This window comes from Hippoglossus stenolepis, chromosome 21 (genome assembly GCF_022539355.2).
Source record: "Hippoglossus stenolepis isolate QCI-W04-F060 chromosome 21, HSTE1.2, whole genome shotgun sequence".
Classification (NCBI taxonomy): Eukaryota; Metazoa; Chordata; class Actinopteri; order Pleuronectiformes; family Pleuronectidae; genus Hippoglossus; species Hippoglossus stenolepis.
Genome location: NC_061503.1, coordinates 12005204 through 12024676, shown reverse-complemented (window position 1 = coordinate 12024676; position 19473 = coordinate 12005204). Strand labels below are relative to the sequence as shown.

Sequence of the window (19473 nt, the reverse complement as noted above, 5' to 3'; positions counted from 1 at the left end):
GCTCTTAGTCTGAGCACACAGTATTGTCCAATCTTTCACATCCTCCATAAGTGCAAGGGTCCTCCACGGTCCACGTCCCTCACCAGGGATGGATGTTGCACCAATGCCGCCCCCACACAAGCTCTGCATCTTTCTTTTCTCAAGGACTTCCAAGGACCTGGAAAATGCATTTCTTCTATTCCTGTTGTTTTGTGAAAGAAGAGATAAGGACATTTGCTTTGAGGGATACAACTCTCAGTAGTTACATGGGCAGATGTGAAAGATGCTCCTCTGTTTGAGTGAATGACAAAAACCCAATTCATGGTCCCTTTATATAACTCATGATAACAGACAAGTGACCATCGCAGCAGCCATTGACCCCATCCTTTCTCTATCATTCAGTTTCTCTCTCAATATCGCAACCACACATATCATGTTGGTGGAAAGCCTCTCTAAATGCAGCCCATTTATTTTCTGTCACCGGAAAATCCCGGCCTAACACTTTGAAAGCTTTTTTTTTAGAAAGCCCTGTTTCTGTGATGGTGTTTCCCTCCTCCATCCCCGGCTTCTCCACTCTTGTCTCAGCATTAAATCGATACAGACGAGGAGGAAAAACTGGATTTTCTGGAGAGTCTTTGTGTCTGAAGAAATGTAGCTTGAATTCCAGAGACTACATTTAACTGGGGAAATGTCAGGGTGGATAACATTACCTGTTATCTATCTGGAGGTCGGGCCCAGACTTGGCAACCAATGAATTCACCATTAATAGATGGACAAGGAGAGAGGTTGGTGAAAAGAAGGATATCCACTGTAGGTTTTTCCCCCCCAGCTCTTGGAATGTGCTCACAGTCAGAGTGCCAGCCTGAAAGTGCAGCTTTGTGAGACACAATCATGGGTTTGTTCCTAAATCCACACGATCGAGTTTCCCTGGACATTTGCCATAATATTCACAACAATAAATCACAATTAAACTGTTACACCATGTTGTTAAATGGTCTGTTTAAATTATAAAAACTGTTGTGTGGTTTTTAAATGTAGAAAATAGCTGATGTCGGTGAATCTGCAAGTTTGTGAGGAAGTGCTCACAAAACAGAGTTTGTTGAAATTAGTCCATAGAACCTTTGGAATAAAAATATTAGTAATGCATTTTATCATCCATGCACCATAATATAAGTTGTAGCTTAGTTTTTAATCCAATGAAATGTGGATTACATTGAAATGTATGTTTCTGAGGTAACTTTAAAAAACATTTTAGAAATGCAAGCACGCTACACTTACAATTGTGATATCGTCGGCTGAATAGTTTCTGGCAGGAGATTTATATGCAAATTCAAACGCAATTCATTTGGCTTTAAGACATTCTTGTAGAAAGTGTTATGGTCCTCCGTCGTCCTTCGGTTTTAACTTTCTTTTCTCACTTTTCCTCTACATCACTGGTGTCAAAATGAAAAGGGTTTGTAACCGTGTGCTTTTCATTGTCAACAATACAGCTTCAATAAGAATTTAAGTAAAACATTTGCTCATATGGATGTTTAAAATTAGGAAACAGAAAACAAAGATTGTATTTTTACCCCCTTCTTTTCATTTGCTACTAAAACATACAAAAAAATTAGAGGACAGAAAATATGAGTGTTATAAAATGTTAGTGAATTAGGGAATTTCTCTCGCACACACACACACACACACACAAACACACAGACCTTTTCTCTGAATATATATAGGCTATATATATAATTATTGATATATACTGTTCTGCCTGGATCTTTGTTTGAGAAGTCCTCTTATTCTGCCGGTCAATAGTAATGATAGTATTTCCCATTGCTGTGGTACTGTGTGCATTTGTACCAGCCCTGGATAAAGTGTCTGAGTCCGGCTCTGAAAATCGACAATAGTGACAAGCCGTCACCCACTGGGCGAGAACACCTGTCTGAGCCCGTGCTGCCTCTCTGATTGGCTTCTCTCTGCTGGGGACATGGTTATCGAGATAAGCTAATGATTCCCTCTAAAAAAAGCCACAAGCGGAGTGAAGGTAGGTGGCTGATACAAAGCCGTGTCAGCAGTTGGCAGTCGTCACTATCACTAATTGCAGCATCTGTCACGGTGGAGGGGAGAGACAGCTGTTCCAGGTACAGCGCTCCAAATGCCAAACCTGATTTTATCACAATCTGTCAGGTAGCAGCGAGGCTCGCCCCGGCAGCGCAAACTCCCTGTCAGGCACTTGATTTAAAATCTTAACTGCACACATTTTTATTTGAAATCTCTGTCCGCCTCTCGATGTCAACCTCTGCTACAATTTGGTGTCGGGGCTTCCCACAAATCACCTCGCAAAGCTGTCCTGCTCTAGCGTTCGCTGGCTTTGACCGATGTGCGGCCTGACCATCAGTTATCTCGAAACAGTAAACGCTACAAAAGCCAATCTAAGTTGGCTGGAGAGCGCCCGGCACATTTCATTCCACCCTCTGTCACATAAAATTCTCCATCTGACACCAATGCAATGGCTGGGAGAGAGAGGCAGAGCGAGCGGGCTCCAGCTTCTGTCACCCAGCCACACCAGGGGCATACTAATATCAGCCCAGTCCAGCTGCTCTCCACGCTCGGATGGATAAGCTTGATTATGAAACATTACAGAGCCTCCCTGTCTGCGGAGTCGAACCACTGAACTGTGTGTTAGAGAGGTGATTGGCCGGTATGCAACAATGTAGGATTCTGTGTCTGAGGTGGCTGACTGCATATTGCTCTGCCGAGGTCTGAGAGTTGGATAAAGGTGCCTGGCTGAAATTTGTGACTTGGTTTATTGGAGTAAAATTTGACTGCCAGACTGTTTCACTGCAAACAGACGTTAGCTGTAGCTGATGCGTGTGGAGTCATTTGTGTGATGTGCAGAGGATTTATATTATTGGAAGGACATGGGTTAGGAAAGAACCCATTGCATTTTTGCGTGGATTCGGATCAAGAAGTGCATCAAGGAATTATTTTTCTATTTCTCCGAGAATCAAGTGTGAATCCTGCTTAACAAATTCAGAAATATTTAGGGTTGCCAATCTATTACGGATCCAAATAACAATCTGGATCCGATGGATGTAAATGTGTTTTCATGTGGGGTCACAGCTTTTTTCAGCCTCTGTTCTTTTTCTTATTTTCCTCCAGATCCCTGCCATTTTGCCTTTTGTTTATTCACATTCATATAGTTGAGTAAAACACCCTCAGAATAGGATTTGTTCTTTCCAACAGAAATCAAAACACTTAATATTCACGGAGGTCTGATTACTTTACAATTCCTTTGTAATCACAGCCTTCCTCCCTATAAAACCCCTTTGATTAAACAATTGGTATCAATTTCATGCCAATACAAATATAAATCTGTTGCCAGTACAATGCAAGGCTTTGTGTCTCTCCCCAGTTTTTGCTAATTAGCAGTAATCTGTATCCTAGTTTCAAATCGTTTCCCTTGGTACAATCGTTTGTTGCCTCATCAGCACCTTAAATTAGTATTTTCACTCTCTGGTTAGATGTATAACTGCATTTCATTGTACTTGAATCTAGTGGATTTATATATAGGATGTAAGAGTGGATGGATTTAAATGTAGGAGTTAGTAACCTGTATCCATCAATGTGTAGCTGAGAAACAGAATGTGGCCTCAGCTACAAGGCTTGATTGAATTTAAGGGACTGTTGGGCCTTGGCGGAGGTAAGCGCTCTACTGAGTTCCATTCTAGTTAGTTCTTTTTCTTATTTCCAGATCCATTCCATTTTGCGTTTTGCTTGTGTGAATTCACAAAGGCGAATAAAACACCCTCAGGAAAAGATTCTCTTTGTTTTTCCCAACAGAAATCAAAACACTTCCAATTTTCACAGACGTCTGATCACTCCAGAATTCCCTTGTGTTCCAAGCCCTCGTAACAAAACAACCCATTTGATTAAACAATATATCAAACGCTTTCCTGATCCGACACTTCAATGGTTAAGGTCTGTTTAGGTCCGTGGAAGTAAATCTACTTGGATAAGGTGAGGAGAAAGATCAATGTCTTTGCTGAAAATAAACCAATATTTGTACGTGACAGGATGCAAACTGCGGTCTCCTTATGCGAGAGTGACACGCTTTGTTGACCCAACCAGACTCATCAAGCTAAAAGAGGCTAAAGGCCTCTGCTTAGTGGGACTGCAGAGAAGACACCCGATCAATTTTTAATATAGAAACTATTGATTGATGGAGCTGTAAGTGTTTCAACAAACAGCCAGCGCCGTCAATCTTCAGGGGGCGGGGGGGTTCTACTCTAACGCCGTCCCCGCCGGCTGTGTCTGCCTCAGGAATGCTTCTGCAAACAAACAGGCACAGATCTGTCCTTGTGCCGTCAAGGGTTTTATGTTTTTCGGTGAGACATTTTCATTGAGACTTACATAAGACCAACGCACACAGAGAGAACCAATCCCGAGTCCAAAACCTTGGCGTGACATCACCCGCTGCATAACCAGGACCTTGCTGTATGTTTTCCTTTGGTCAGCAGGTCAAAGTGTTGCTAGGCAGACCTTTTCATTACTCTCATTACGAGCTCCAGGCGGCCCAATCATAAATACGCAGAATTTATGGATTTCATAAAAACGGTGCCTGAAAATGTGGAGGGTGTGCTTGTTTGGCGTTTCGCTGGTGAGCAAGCGGCCATTAGGAGGAGCCACGCTGAAAGCGAGGGTTATTGCAATGTCAACACTTTTAGGAGGATGGCTGTATGCTTTGAAATGGAGCAAAGTAGACCTAATCACCCCATTAAATCGCAGTTAACAAAAAGGTCAGTGATTTTGAGCGAGTTGTGTTTCCAACCAGTTCCAGCGGAGAAGCATCGAGGGAGTCTGAGGGAGAGAGAGGCTTCGTTTTTAAAAGGGGTGAAGACTAAATATCTGCAAATAACCATTCTCTAACAACGGCCGTATTCAAGTTGCGGAGAGGAGCTGCTCAAATAAACGATTTTGAAATTAATTTTGTATGTCGTCTTGTGGATTCCTCCACTGAGGGTAATTTCTAATAAAAACGGAAGGATCGTTACAAAACCCAGAAGAGTCAGCACGTTGCATTGTGGGTATTCCCTCCCCAGGCTACTAGGAGGATATTGTGCTGTCGTCCTGTTGCAGCGGGCCTAGAGCGCTGATAGCCTCTGGGCACGGAGCTGTGGTGCGGAGGACTGCGGGGCGAGGGAGGATGCTTTAAATCTTCCCAGTGGAACGGCCTGTGTGCTGCGAACACACGATGAGGTCTGCGTGTGCAGCATCAGCAGGACTGTGGACACTTCCAGGAAGCGTCAGAGCTCTGCAGAACGACTCACATGAGCCACAACTGCAAGTTAAAAAGTCGTGATGACAGAATTTAATTTTTTAACACAGGAGAAAAGGAGCAGAAAGGAAAAGAAAGGTGTGAATCTCCTCAACAGTGTGAACGTGGCAACAGCCTTTAAATGGAGTCCCACACATTTACTCACACGTATAAGGAATGTCACACGTTTTGTCGGAGGAGGCTCGGTTGTCATTTGCGTGTCGACTGCTCTTGTAGTAATCTTTTCAGCGTGTGTTTCTTCCTACCTACCACGTGTCTTGGGGGATTGCTTTTTTTTTCAGAAAATGGCGTGTAGCTTTTAATTAAAGCGTCACTCTCTGATTGTGCTTCTGTCTGTTCTGCCGGTGTCGCTGCTCGTTTCCCACACAGACAGAAAACTCTCGAGTAATATTGGCTGGTATTGTTCCAGCATGTCAACAGCAGCCATGCAGCTAAGTCCATAGATAATGTCATTAATAATTACCTGCGCTAAGGAGATAATGTGAAGTAATGCATGGGTTTTGGTGAACAAAATAAGGCATATTTAGGGAAGTGATATCTATTAGTGTGTTTAATTGGTTGCAGTTTGAGAAAGGTAATAAGTTATGATATAGAAAAAACAAAAACTATACTGTACATGACTAAAATCCAGTCAATTATGGAAACTACAACAGCACTCGGAAGAGCACATCCCACCACCAAGGCCCAACAATCCCCTTCAATTCAATCAAGCTGCACCAAATTCACACACTCACAGATATCAGTCCAATAAATGTGTCAGGTTTTTTGCCTGATGAATTATTGCCTGGGAAATTTGTCAAAAAAGCCAAATCTCACAATGAAAACAAAAATGAAATCCTGGATTCGGCCCCTGATTCAGACCCGGGCAAATTTTTGTTCTTCCTTGACTCACACTTCATCCTTCATTGTAATCTGTCCAGTAGTTTTTGTTTAATGCTTCTAACTAACAAGACAAACAAACGTAACCTCCTTGGCGGTGGGAATAAATCCACACAATCCACAGTCATTAATCCCACCTCTCTTTAATGACTGGGTCTATCTAATGAAATATGACATCCCTCATTAGTAATTAATTAGCTCAGACTTCAAACAGGAACAACATTGCTGATTCATTTCACCTCAGCCGGATGATGAGAGAGGAGAGCTCTTTCCGTCCTTCAGCCAAGGGCAGCTCCTTTTACACCGTGTTGCACCGTGTTGGCATTAACAGCCGGCTCTGTGCATTGTTGTACTGTACCTTTCGACGGCCTTGCTCTGCGAAAGACGTTTTTACAAAAGCTGCCGAAGTTCAAAAGTCACATTTTGTGTTTGCCAAACTCCGAGGGAGTGCTGCATCAGACGGAGAGCGCCGCGGCGATGTTTAGTGCCGTGATTTATCCTTTATGACACTGAGAGCTTCTGTGGCAGCCTGCCCAGCCCAAGTGCGATGCTTCGGGTTTGCTCCCTCGGACGACTCCTCCTGTCTCTGCCTCCGTACACAGAGATGGATTTTTCTTTTGATTAACCTCTTTGGATCTGAGCTGCACACACACAGCCCAGCACATCCCATCCCATTGTTGAAGGAGCAAGCACCATATGTACAAGGCCAATTTATCCTTCACCTCCTCACCTCCATTTTCTTCCTCTCCTTCCCCCAGGTATCTTACACCGCTCCTTTGTCACACAAACTGATGTGCAGGATGGCCACTCCATGTTTTCAAGCCCTGACACTTGAATTCCTGCGGGCACCATTGTGGTCCCATGGTCATTTTTTTTTCCGGCACTGGAAGCTGAGACCTACATCTCTCCCACTTGCCCTCCTCCTCCTTCCTGCTTCCTCCTCCTCTTCCCGAGCCTCAGCCATGAACTCCGTAAACACTGAGGCTTTGTCTGCAGCTGTTGTGGTGCGTCTGTAGCGTAAAGCCAGGTCCTTACGGAGCATCAGTTTGTGTACGGCCTCGGCTGAGTTAGACGACTTGCCACCAGCCACTTTCGTTGACCTGAAAAGAGAAGAGGGCGGCGAAAAAAAGGCAAAGCCATGCTGACTGCTACTGTCTGCGGCGTTTGCAGCCTCCAAATACCCGAAGGCGTATTTTATGACCGCAAGTGGTGGCGTGGGCTCATTTTACTGTGGTCGCAGTGTTGTGGCTGCCACATGTGGGCCTTGTACCTCCTACTGGAGGAGAAGCTGCACACGAAACCTACTGAAATATCAACTTTAGGAATAAGTTGCATGACTCTGACATGATAAATTTGACCTAATATTAGTTTAAAATAATTAAATCAGATTTAAAGTTGCGGCTACTGAGTTTGTTTTCCATTTTTTGGCCACCGGAGGGCAGGAGAAATCCACAAGCTTGTAGGTACTGCCCATAGACTTCACATAAAGATGGACGACATGACACCTCAACAAAAGCGAAGCCAACGTTTTTTTCTCACCGTCCAGAAATGACGCTGCCATGTTGCGACAATGACGTCATTTGGAGGCAGAGTTTGCGTAGCAGTGATGGAGCTCGACCAATCAAGCGTCAATCTCAGCTGTCAATCACAACAGTTTAGCCCATTAGTTTAGCCCAAGCCCCATGCAGCCAGCCACCAGGGGGCGATGGAGATGTTTTGGCTTCACTTCATTATGTGCCACACAATTTTCCTGTATATATTTTTGGAAATGCTGATATCATGGGCTCACATTAATTCTAAAAGCCAATTCAGTGAATCACAACCTGGAAATAGACTCTCACCACCCAGGGTCTTGGTTTTAACCATCACTTTCCTCCACTGTGAACCTCTCCTCATTCATTACACTGAAACCAAACTCGAACCAGTGGAAGTCCATTAAATCTCATCGTGCCTTTCAAGTCAAAAACACGCAGGGCCATGCTCCCAGCTGCGGATAATGCAATTAAACAAATTTGTAATTGAGTTGTTGTTTTCTAACACAAAGTGAAGAGAGCATGTCCAGAGACATGAACAACAGAAACATGAGTCATCCTCCTCGTGCATAAAGTGGAGTCACAGCCAGACATTTTACATTCAGTACCACGGGGGCCAGAGAAGCACACAGAAACGTAATGCATCAGATACTCTTCAATATGATTCATCTAATTTCCTGCATGATCACTGCAGTGTGAGGACACTGTTTATTATTGGCCTTTGCGTAAATGAAATGTGTGGGAAGTGGGAAATTACATAAAAAACGCCTTTCATTTAAAGACGGGGGGAAAATATTTTTGCTTGTTTTTGAAGTAACTTCACTTGAATAAAGTTTTAAAGCTAAAACACAGATACTGACATTTTCCAGTAGATATGTATATATTGATGGATCCAAATATAAAAATGTCAAAAAGGAGGATGGAGAAGAGCAGCCATCCACGCAGAGGATGCCGAAGAAGATGTCAACTTGGAAAGGCAACAACATTTGAGAGCTTTTTGGTGACAAGAGCCGACATAAATACAATTTAGTGTCCCTTTTTTTGTACATGACATCTGTGATGTTCTGCTGTATGAGTTAAATGTGTACTTCATTTGAGGGACAATGAAAATCATGTGTGTTCTGCAAATTCTAAAACCGAGACCGTGTCCTCTTTGCACGCAGGCCTGCAGCCCAGAAATTAACCAAGTGAGGGTGTGATGACTGAAACCAATGGCGTGTGTGTCTCATGTCCCAAGTGGGGCCTCAGATGTGCGGGGAGGAAATCGTCCTTCTGAGAACCTTGCTGCACTTGATCAATACATAATAACCCCTCTGCATGGTGGGAACTGGAAGTGGCTCCTGGAGGAGGGGAGAAAATGGTCAGTGCACATAACTCTTGAAGGATTATGTGTCTTTTGCCCTTTAAGATGCACATGTATTTCATCCGTGCACTCAGGTGTCATAAACTTAATGCAAAAGGCCCATTAATATGAACACTGGCAGGCGAGCCCAACATTTTCTCCGATTTATTCGTGGCCCAGGAAAAAAAATGAATAGCTTATGCCGCCCAGCGCGGTATCTGTCATAATTCTCAGGCCGACACCTTATTTTCCACACATTTAATGGAGACAGAGCTTTATAATTCATCCTCTTCTTAACTGCAACTTTACCTGAATTATATTTCAGCCACGGCCCTTTGATTACATCCTTGCAAAGCACCACAATCTGATTTCCCCATTATGTAAGGGGTGAATACAAATGGGCTGGCGGAGAGAGAGAGAGAGAGACAAAGGGGCAGGAAGAGAGAAGAGACAAGGGAAAGATAACAGAGTTAAAAAAAAAATGAGTCTGAGAAGGAGAAAAAAAAGAGGGAAGACAAAAGAGGAGGTGAGGAACAAAGAGCTGAGAGAGAGAGAGGAACGAGAGCAGCTATCCAGTCTGCATGAGTCCCTCTTGACCTTCTTGGTCCGTGGAATTGTGGTGGAGCACACGTCGGTCTTTGAAGCCAGCCTCACGCCACATGCTCGAATAGGCCAGGCTGAGTGTTGGCACCGAGCGCGTGGTGGGGAAATTCAAGTAGCTTTACAGGAGCGTCTCTAGGTTTTGGCTGAGGCTGTCAAAAGCCCTGCTTGGAGCCTGGACCTCGGTGTTCCCAGATCCTCACAGAGCCTGTGGCCTGTCACTCCCCTGCCAAAACTGGAGCTCATTTGTGGAATACATCATGCCTTCCCCCTATCATGGCGGCTCGGGATGCAGGTCTCCACACAGCGCAGGATCAAAGCCCAGGCAGGACACAAGCGTATTGCACGGTGTCACCCGGTGTTATTCCTCATTTCTCCTGCCAGGCCGAATTCCACTCATATTTCACAAGCAAACTCTGGGACTCGCTGCTCTCTGCTCCGCTTCATATGAAAATAATGACCTGCCCTACATCGTGGGCCGACGTGCCCCTGAACTACAAGCCCTATAGTTATCTATAGTAATCTGATCATTAGGTAGCGAACTGAAGGTCAGGGAAGATTAGAGCTTATAGCCAGTGGTGGAAAGTGTATTTAATTATTTACGTTATTTTACTTTATAGTATAAAGCAGTTCAGAAACTTACCTTTTCACTCCAATTTGAAAATATTAGAGCGTATAACCCAAACATCCCCTTATGAAACCAGTTTTATGTGTGCTAGGTTCCAAGTTTTGTGGAAATCCGTTCAGTAGATCCTCAATAATCCTGCTGACAAACAAACAAACCAACAAACAAATGGACAGGAGACAAAAACATAAGCTCCTCGGCACATTAAACCTTGAAAATATGCCAAACTTGTTAGCACACGGTTGCGTTTCTGGCCACTTGGTGTATTTAAGTACAGTATACACTCTCTTAAGTCTTTTTAATGCTGACAGGTGTGTCTCTTTAGCTGCTGTGTAGTTTTTATTAGTCAATCACTAAATCAACTAAGCTTCAAAAGCTTAAACGCACATTAAAGTCAACAGGAGCTGCAGATTCAGGTAACGATCCTCCACAAGGTCACATTGTCAAAATAGATTAAAAAGACATCTGCATCTTAAAAATGTATTATAGCCAACATGCAGCAAAATGCTTCACCTGTTAGTGTGAACAACATTCTGATGCGACTGAAAAAAGTGGGACAAGCCAGCAAGCCGACCTTTTGGTGTTTAGTAGCTTTACTCCCGGGTTCAGCAGCATAAATGTAACTCCTGCTGTTAATTGACTGGGAAATCAGACAGTGGGAGTTTGTGTACGTCCAAGTAATAACAAATAAATGAGATAATAGTGCCCAAAACACCCTCAACACAAGGTCTTCTAAGTGCAGCTGGCCTGGAGTGTACCTGTAAAAGTGCAAAGCACTAAACTAATTAGAGTGGATGTTATTGATCCATAACATCATGCAATATGTAGCTGGAGCCTTTCCTAAACAACTTCCCTGGTTTTAAATAAGCAGTGAGAGGAGCGGAGACCCTGTGGTTTGTTAATTACTGCTGACTAATGAGAGCTTGTCAGGCTCTGCTGATCTCACAGATTGAGTGGGAGAGTTTGCCAGCAAGTCCCCAATTTCACATTTATTTCAAATTTCTAAAAATATTGTTTTTGCAACGCGTTCTTGTTCTTTAATTAAATCTACATATGTTATACACACACATGTGCATGTATCGGTGGTGATATTTGATCTGATTCCATGTTTCAGGCCTGTTTTGCTGTATTAATTATGAAGCTACTGCTGTTTATATTGTTGTTATATAAGAAATTAGATGCGGATACAGTCTGTTGTTGTTTCTCTTGGGAATGACTAGTGTGAATATATCAAAGTCTGTAAGTGTGCCAGTGTCCTGCTGCTCAGGACAATTGTGACTTGTTTCATCCGATCATCCAGTTTGTGCCTCATCACACGTGCTCTGCAGTTCCACCAAGATCAGTCACAAAGTCTGGAAATTGATCATCAGTGTGACTGTAATATCACCACATTTCCTCCTGTTACCTAAAAAGGCATTTAACCTGTTTGCTTGCTACTTCATCTAACTACTCGTAATTGTAAAGATTCAATGAGGGCACAGCACCATCTAGTGTCAGATATATATATATATCATTGCATAATACTGGACTAGGTGCACAGACAGTATTGGCCAATGTGAAAATAATCTGCGTGCTTTGCCTTGTGGTGACACAGACTTCCATCCTCCATCCAGGGTGGATCTATTCCCAGGGGACATTGGTCGAGACACGGGGTACATCCTGGACAGGTCGCCATCTTTTGGCCCAGCTAACATACAGAGACAAACATTCACACCATTCCAACGGTTGATTCCAAGTTTCCAGCTGACCTTATCTGCATGTTTTGGACTGTGGGAGGAAGACGGAAAAAATCCCACACAGACACCAGTAGGACATTCAGACTCAAAGAACATTCTGTTCTTGTTGGGCAACAGTTCTAACACTAATACTAACAGCGAGACAAGTCAAGACGAGACAGCAGTCGTTTATTTAAGGAACGAGTTTTGGAACAAGGTGAAATGATATATAGTCTTTGCAATTGATTGTTTTGCGACAGTTAAAACATTCATCAGAAGCAAGAAGCACAGGTCCTCCCTAACGGCCAGTAGCCTCACACAACATATTTCCTCGCAGAAATAAAATAAACGCCACAAATTACACAAAATTAAGGAGCATAAAAATGTCAATAGTAACAGCTCCCAGAAATGTTTCACAGTCATAACTTAGGTTAAATCAAAATAAACGATTTTAAATTAAAATGCCGTCATGATTGTTTGCGACATGGAAAGTTTATGAAATCATTCAAGACCTGGAATCTGGAGAGTAAATTCACATTTCAAGGCTTTTTTAAATCGGTTTGTGAATCTCTGCTATTGGGATTTTGAATAACCCAGAAGTTTAGGTAACAAGGTGACTGTTAGCAGGCAGCAGTAGCGGAGTAACTAATACAACTGTGAGCTATTGTCTGTACGACTGTACTGCAGACAGGGTTTTCATGTGAGTGACAGTTGGACTTCCTTCTGTGTAACACTGAAGTTCTACACAAAAGCGGGATTTAATTTTGTGCCTCTGATGATAAAGTTAAAATAACGTCTCTGTTACTTTACACTTTATTTCACTGGTAAAACCGCTTGTCCTTTTTTAATTAAAAAATGTTTCATCCAAGACTCACTGCATTATTTACATTACCAGTGAAAATCTAACTTTAGATGAATTTGGTGTAAAAACAAATTAAGAACATTTCAGAAAAACCACCGAAGTGTTGCAGTCTTTCTCGAGGCGCGCTAAAGGAGCCGTTATCTTTACAGACATTTTTCTAAAGTGCCATTGTATCCTCACAGAAGCCCACTCCACACACAGTCTATTTATACTGTATATCTACAGTAATGCCCTTCAAAGAGCCTTCATCTTTGAAGAAAACGAAAACAACGAGAAATAAGAAACAACTAATAAATCTGTGACTTTTCCACAAGTCACAGCTTCAGCTAATGTGGATCGTCGATTTGAAGGATGTTTTTTCTGTGTTACTAAACAGAAGTTTAGAAGGACATGATGGTTCTCTGGATGACGTGCGCACATTCGAGCAGCTCGTGCTCCTTGATGACGAGGGGAGGAGCAAAGCGGATGATGTCGCCATGGGTGGGCTTGGCCAGCAGTCCGTTGTCACGGAGACGTAAGCACACCTTCCAGGCATCGTATTCTGAGGGGAGAGGGAGGTGGTTAAAATACATGTAGAGCTTCATTAAGTGAAAGCAAGATGCAAATAAAGTCTATAAGGAACGTATGAAGCTGCCTTGAAGGAAAAATCCTCACCAGAAAACATTTTTATCACATTTATCGGTATCACTTTTTGATATTAGGGCTCCTATGATATTTTGTTCCACTAATTCAATGTAAATGAAATAATTCTACATCTAAAATAACCAATTAAGGGCTCAAACTGACCTTTAGTCTCTTTGATGACGATAGCGTTGAGGAGACCTTTTCCTCTGACCTTTGTCACTATGTCTTTGGGCAGTTTTCTCAACTCGCTCCGCAGCAGCTCTCCCATTTTCTGAGCGTTCTCTGCCAGCTTCTCCTCCTCCATCACCTGGATGTAAGAATTTGTACATAAAAAAAACGTTTATTACACTTGACATTAAGTCAGTTTAAAACAAAGGGGAAAGTGATGATTTGTTAAAGGGTAGGTAAACAAGAAATGGATACAGTGCACGTTAACACTGACCTCAAGTGCTGCGATTGCAACCTGACAGGCCACAGGGTTTCCTCCGTATGTGGAGCCGTGTTCCCCGGGTTTGATGGTCAGCATTACCTCATCATCACACAGCACAGCAGATATCTGACACACAGATTGGTTCATGCAAAGATTAGTTTACATCGCTGCTATGATCTATACTCCTGGACTTGTCAGGTACCGAATAAAATACAATATGGCAAATCTGTAATGTGATATGAAGTGTGAGTGAGCGACAACAAACTCACAGGGTAAACTCCTCCAGAGAGAGCTTTGCCCAGAATCACCACGTCTGGACGGACCTCCTCGTGGTCCACGGCCAGCCGCCGGCCGGTACGTGCCAGGCCTGTCTGCACCTCATCAGCGATCCACAACACCTGGACAAGACACAGAGGACACAGAGCTAAGGGAGCTGTGTATATAGGAAATACTCGTTCTCCACGTAAACTGTAAAGCTGCATTCAGACGTGCACTGAACTCTGCAGATCCTCCGTATTTTCTAAGTGGGAGCCTCCGGATTATCTGCAGACTTCCTTGCTCACTAACACACGACAGACGTGAAAAAAACAAGACAAATACCTCCCGATGAAAACGCGGTTCCATAACGACGGTGTCAGGGTGTTGTAAACATGATCACGTGATCTCCGTAAGGGAAGTAATACGTCACTTCCTGCCTCTGCCTGCTGCACACGCTACGTTGTGCATCTGTGAAAACTGCAGGTAAACCCCCAGACCCAATTCTCTACACTTTACCCCCAGGGCATGTCTGGGTTATGGCTTAAGAAAATGTTGCCTCTCTGTAATGCAGCCATTTCCCAGAAAGCACCTTGATGAATTTTAAGTTGTTGTGTTGCCAAACTACACATTAGTATCCACTTTAAGTTTCAGTTTAGTTTCACTCCACCCGTCTTCCCAAGCACCATGAGAAGCATTAGCACTCTCCAGTATTTGTTATTCACTGCTCGGATGCCTGCGGGCTGTTTGAAGTCAACATCACATTCTTAAACCCAGGAAGCTTCACGCAGAATAATTGAATTGGTCAGATAGAGAAGATAATGCAAAATATACTGTTTTACTATAAATAATAAATTGGTAAAGCTGCTTTCAAACATGCACTGAAGTCTGGACATTTACCGGAAATGTTACAGAGAGGCTGTTTGTGAGAATACAAATGTCCAAGTCATCTGCTCTGGACATTTTCTAGAACTTTCCCTATCAGTCCCCTGGTAAAATGTCTGCAGGCGAGGGGGCATGTTGATGTTTGCACATGATGAAGGCAAAACAAGTATCTCATGTTGAAAAAGAGGTATCAGGAGACGAGCTGTGAACAAAAACACAAATTCGTGGTGTCTTGACTTACGTTGTATTTGGTGCAAAGCTCTCTGACTTTGGTCAGGTAGCCCTGGTCGGGCACCACCACCCCGGCCTCGCCCTGGATGGGCTCCACCATGAAAGCTGCCACGTGTGGGTCTTGGAAGGCTTGCTGGAAAAAAAATAAAAAGGGTCAGACATTTTTATCCGTGTCCCAGATAACCTCTGTCAATAAAGACGTACTGATTAGGCTCTTGTGTTTACAAAGAAAAGCAGTGGCTGACAGTTGTAAAAGCAGCAGTAACAACTTCAGTCAACAGCTGGTTATAGAGGATATTATGAAATATACATCGTTTTTGAACCTAGGAGGATTATAATGTCAAAATAAGATACACCTTCAACTACAAGTCTAACAACTTTCCTTCATTTCAAAAGCAGCTGATTGTTTTTCTCCAGGTTGGGCTTGTCGGGGTGGGGGGGAAGAAACACTAAATAAAAAATAATTTGGCAGCAGATCGAGTTCCTGCAAGTTGCATTCGTCTGCCAAGCACATTACCACAGACCAAGTATGATGAAACTTTTGCTGCCTTTAACATCCTGTATAACAGCAGGTTGAACAAAGAGTAGGTAATTATTTTGACATAGTTCAACATTGGGTTGAACATAGCGAATAAATGCATCAGTTTAGAGAAACCAGTTTCAAACAAATGAAAACAACTTAGAAAGTGGATGTGTACTGTGTGTGTACTGTGTGTGTGTGTACTGTGTGTGTGTGTGTGTGTGTGGCAGAAACTTGTACCTCCAGTGCAGGTATGTCATTGAATGGGATGAGCTCAAACCCTGGCATGTAGGGGCCGAAACCTTCGTAGCTGCTGGGGTCTGTGGAGCTGGAGATGGCCGCCAAGGTGCGGCCCCAGAAATTCCCATCTGATCAACAAGTGGGAAGAAAACCGCAGATTTGTCATATTGTTCTCAGATTCAATCTTAATGCTGGGACTGCTGGGTAGTCTCATTGTTGTTGTTTGCGCTCCCGGCTAATTTACTTAGTCAACAAATCAAGCCACAGAGGTAAGTTGAGCTTCCAAACAGTAGGATTCAAGTCAGATATTTACTTACCGGCAAAAATGATTTTGGCCTTGTTCTTGGGAACGCCCTTTACATTGTAAGCCCATTTGCGGGCGAGCTTACAGGCCGTCTCGCCACCTTCAACACCTAATTCGTCACATGGGTAAAAAAATAAACCGTCAACATGAACCTACACGAGAAACCTTTCAAAAAATGCTCCGGGCGCTTTTCCTCACCTGTGTTCATGGGTAAAACTTTGTCGTAGCCAAACATGTCCGTGATGTACTCCTCGTAGGCCCCGAGCACGTCGTTGTAGAAAGCTCTGGAGGTCAGGGTGAGTTTGGAGGCCTGGGCGTTGAGCGCAGCTATGATCTTTGGGTGGCAGTGCCCCTGGTTGACGGCGCTGTAAGCACTCAGGAAGTCATAATAGCGGTTGCCCTCCACGTCCCACACGTAGACGCCTGAAGTCAAGGAAAACACACAAGCTCTTGAGAAGTCTCAGGGATAATTTGTAAGAGATGAATAATATTTATGAGGGAAACGACCGGAGGTTATAGGTTAAAAACATCTGTGAGCATCTGTCGTTGAACTCACCCTCCCCTCGCTCTAAGGCCACAGGCAGGGGATGGTAGTTGTGTGCTCCGTGCTTGTCCTCTCGGGCGTAGATTTCCTCTGGGGTGAGCGGGCGTTCGACCCTCAGTTTGGAGTTGGCGCTGGAGGCGGGACGCGTACCCAAGTAGACGCTGCTGCGGAGGACAGGGGCGGCGCGGCTCAGGCTGCGGCTGAGCTGAAGAATCATTCCCTTCATGATTGTATGGAGCTATGACAAAAAGAAAAATAATTCAGTTTAGTATTCATAGTATACAAAGACCATAACTTATTTGTTTTGTTGTTGTTTTTATCCTTGATAGTTTTAACTGTCTATTTATATGACTTACTGACTGTTTGGCAGGTGTATACGTTTTAAACCGTTTCATTTATATTTATATATAATATCATTTTATTTATTATGGTTATCAGAATTGATTTGCCTTTTAACATCCTACTTTTATCTCTGGTGTTACTTGCTCCTCTCTTTGATCATTTTTAACTTTATTGTATTACCTGCCTTTGATGGTTTAATAGTCACTGCTAATATTGTTTGTGCTCTGTGGATTGGGAGTTGGCTGGTCTCATGTCCTCCAAAGATGTAATCCCAGCCCTCTCAATAAACACGTAAATCCTGTTTCCCTTATCGGCTGCGATGCTGTCACCAAAGGCGTCAGTAAAATCTACAAATTCCGGGCCCTGATAATCTAATACACAGCTAATTCCACAGAGCACACAGGGCTTTGCAGGTCTGCTGAACCACGCGTCTTTTTTTCCCCCCACATTCACTGACAGACTTTTGCTTTGTCTGGGCCCAACAAAAGATAAAACCACAGCAGAGTGGCAGCTCCACTGTGGAGTTCCAGACTTTTCTATTTCATCACAATCCCAGCAGAAGTTCTCCTTCACTATGACCAGCTAGTACTGCTTGTACATGTTTATTTCCAAATGTTTTAACACTGACTCATAAGGTTCCTGTTATGTCATGATGACACTGGAAGCTTTAGAAGTGTCTGGGCGAGCCCAAAAAAAACCTGTTTTTGTTTTTTCAAATGTACCAGCTGAGACATATCCTGGACAGCATGTCAATAGATAACACGGGGAATAATAAATAACCTGGCACAGTGAATAAATACACAGTCCCAGGGCCTGGACAGATTCAAGGACATTGGACCTGTGCTCCTGATGGGACATGATAGGTCGGTGGGGCTCTGCCTCCATCCACACCCACCAACACCACAGCCAGGAGCTAAATTAAGATTTAAGCACCAGCTCCTGTTGCCAGATGATAGTCAGCCCCAGCAGCCCCATTACACTGTGCGCTTCCAGATCCATGTGATAGTCACAGACACGTTTTAGCTGGTGGACGTATGTTCAAAATCAAAACACGTCCCCCCCCCTCGATCAAGTGTACATTTTAAGATCATCGCTAACCACACAGGAGGGCTTCGCTTCCTGGATGGCAGCACCAGCTAGCGAGCTAAAGCTAACCCCCCCCCGGGTCTGTGGATACAGCAGATACAGGGTGTAATGGAGGAGACGGTACCAGAGAAGAGGTGACGCGGTGTCCCTGAAGGTGAAGCTTCCTCCCGGATGGTGCGTGAGTCTGGTCCGCTGGTGGAGCTGCAGGTTCGGCTGGACACGTGAGGCGGTATAAGCAGCAGCAGCGTCACCGCGGATAGGTTCACGTGTCATCGTCACAGCCTCGCCCCCCTCTATACGACACGCCCCCTATGGTGCAACTCCGTCAGCTGATTGCGTGTAAGGGCGAGTTCAATTCTCCTTTTACAAAACAACAATTTATTATAAAACAATAAAGAAGGAAAAGATGAATGACCACGAAACACGATAATCAGTCATGAAAAATACATGAAACGTCCGCAAGTTTGAATACATGCAAGAATAAATACATAAATCCAAAGAATAAATAAATATGATTTTCTGATCTGTTTGTTTATTTATTTATCGTGACACACGAAATTGCTGTAACTTCCGTGTTCATGGCTCTATCTCACTCAAACTACATTTGTGTAGCAACAGCCCCCCCCCTGCAGACATTTATATGGTTTTAAGGAATGGGCGTGGCAAAATAACTGACTAGCGCCCCCTAAAGGATAGCCCCGGCACTACGATTGGCCGACATCTACAAAAATCGATAGGGACATGTGTCTTTTCATGACAAACAAAAAAGTCTCTTGGATAAATATGCTAGACCAAACAGGAAGCCCGCCATTTTGGCTTTGGTGGCCATTTTGGCCATTTTCTACAATTTTACTCTGATGAACTTGTCCTAGGGCTTTCATCAGATCAACTTCAACTTCTGGGAATGTCATCTCAACAAGATGGAGATATAATCTGCCTCGGTATATTTGATTTCGTCACACGGTGTGACCGTGGCGTGGCATCAAAGTTTGATTACACACCATCAAAACATGAGGTTCTGTATCTCTGACATATTTGTTCCAATCGAGTTCCAAACTAGACATGTAAGACAAGAGTCCCGGCCTGGGGACATCTACACAGAAATCTTGACTTAAAATCACAGCGCCCCCTGGTGGAAACAGGAAATGTCTTGTT

General features: G+C 43.6%; 1 protein-coding gene across 1 annotated transcript; it reads right to left on the bottom strand.

Moving 5' to 3' along the window:
* Positions 1–12163: 12163 nt before the first annotated feature.
* oat (ornithine aminotransferase) lies at positions 12164–18600 on the bottom strand. The gene is made up of 10 exons (XM_035145877.2): positions 18443–18600; positions 16903–17128; positions 16545–16769; positions 16360–16455; positions 16043–16170; positions 15293–15415; positions 14181–14309; positions 13924–14037; positions 13644–13788; positions 12164–13398 (listed from the first exon to the last, which is right to left on the bottom strand). Exons 2-10 carry the CDS (start codon positions 17114–17116, stop codon positions 13238–13240), a joined length of 1335 nt encoding a protein of 444 aa, XP_035001768.1. The 5' UTR covers positions 17117–17128; positions 18443–18600; the 3' UTR covers positions 12164–13237.
* Positions 18601–19473: the final 873 nt, after the last annotated feature.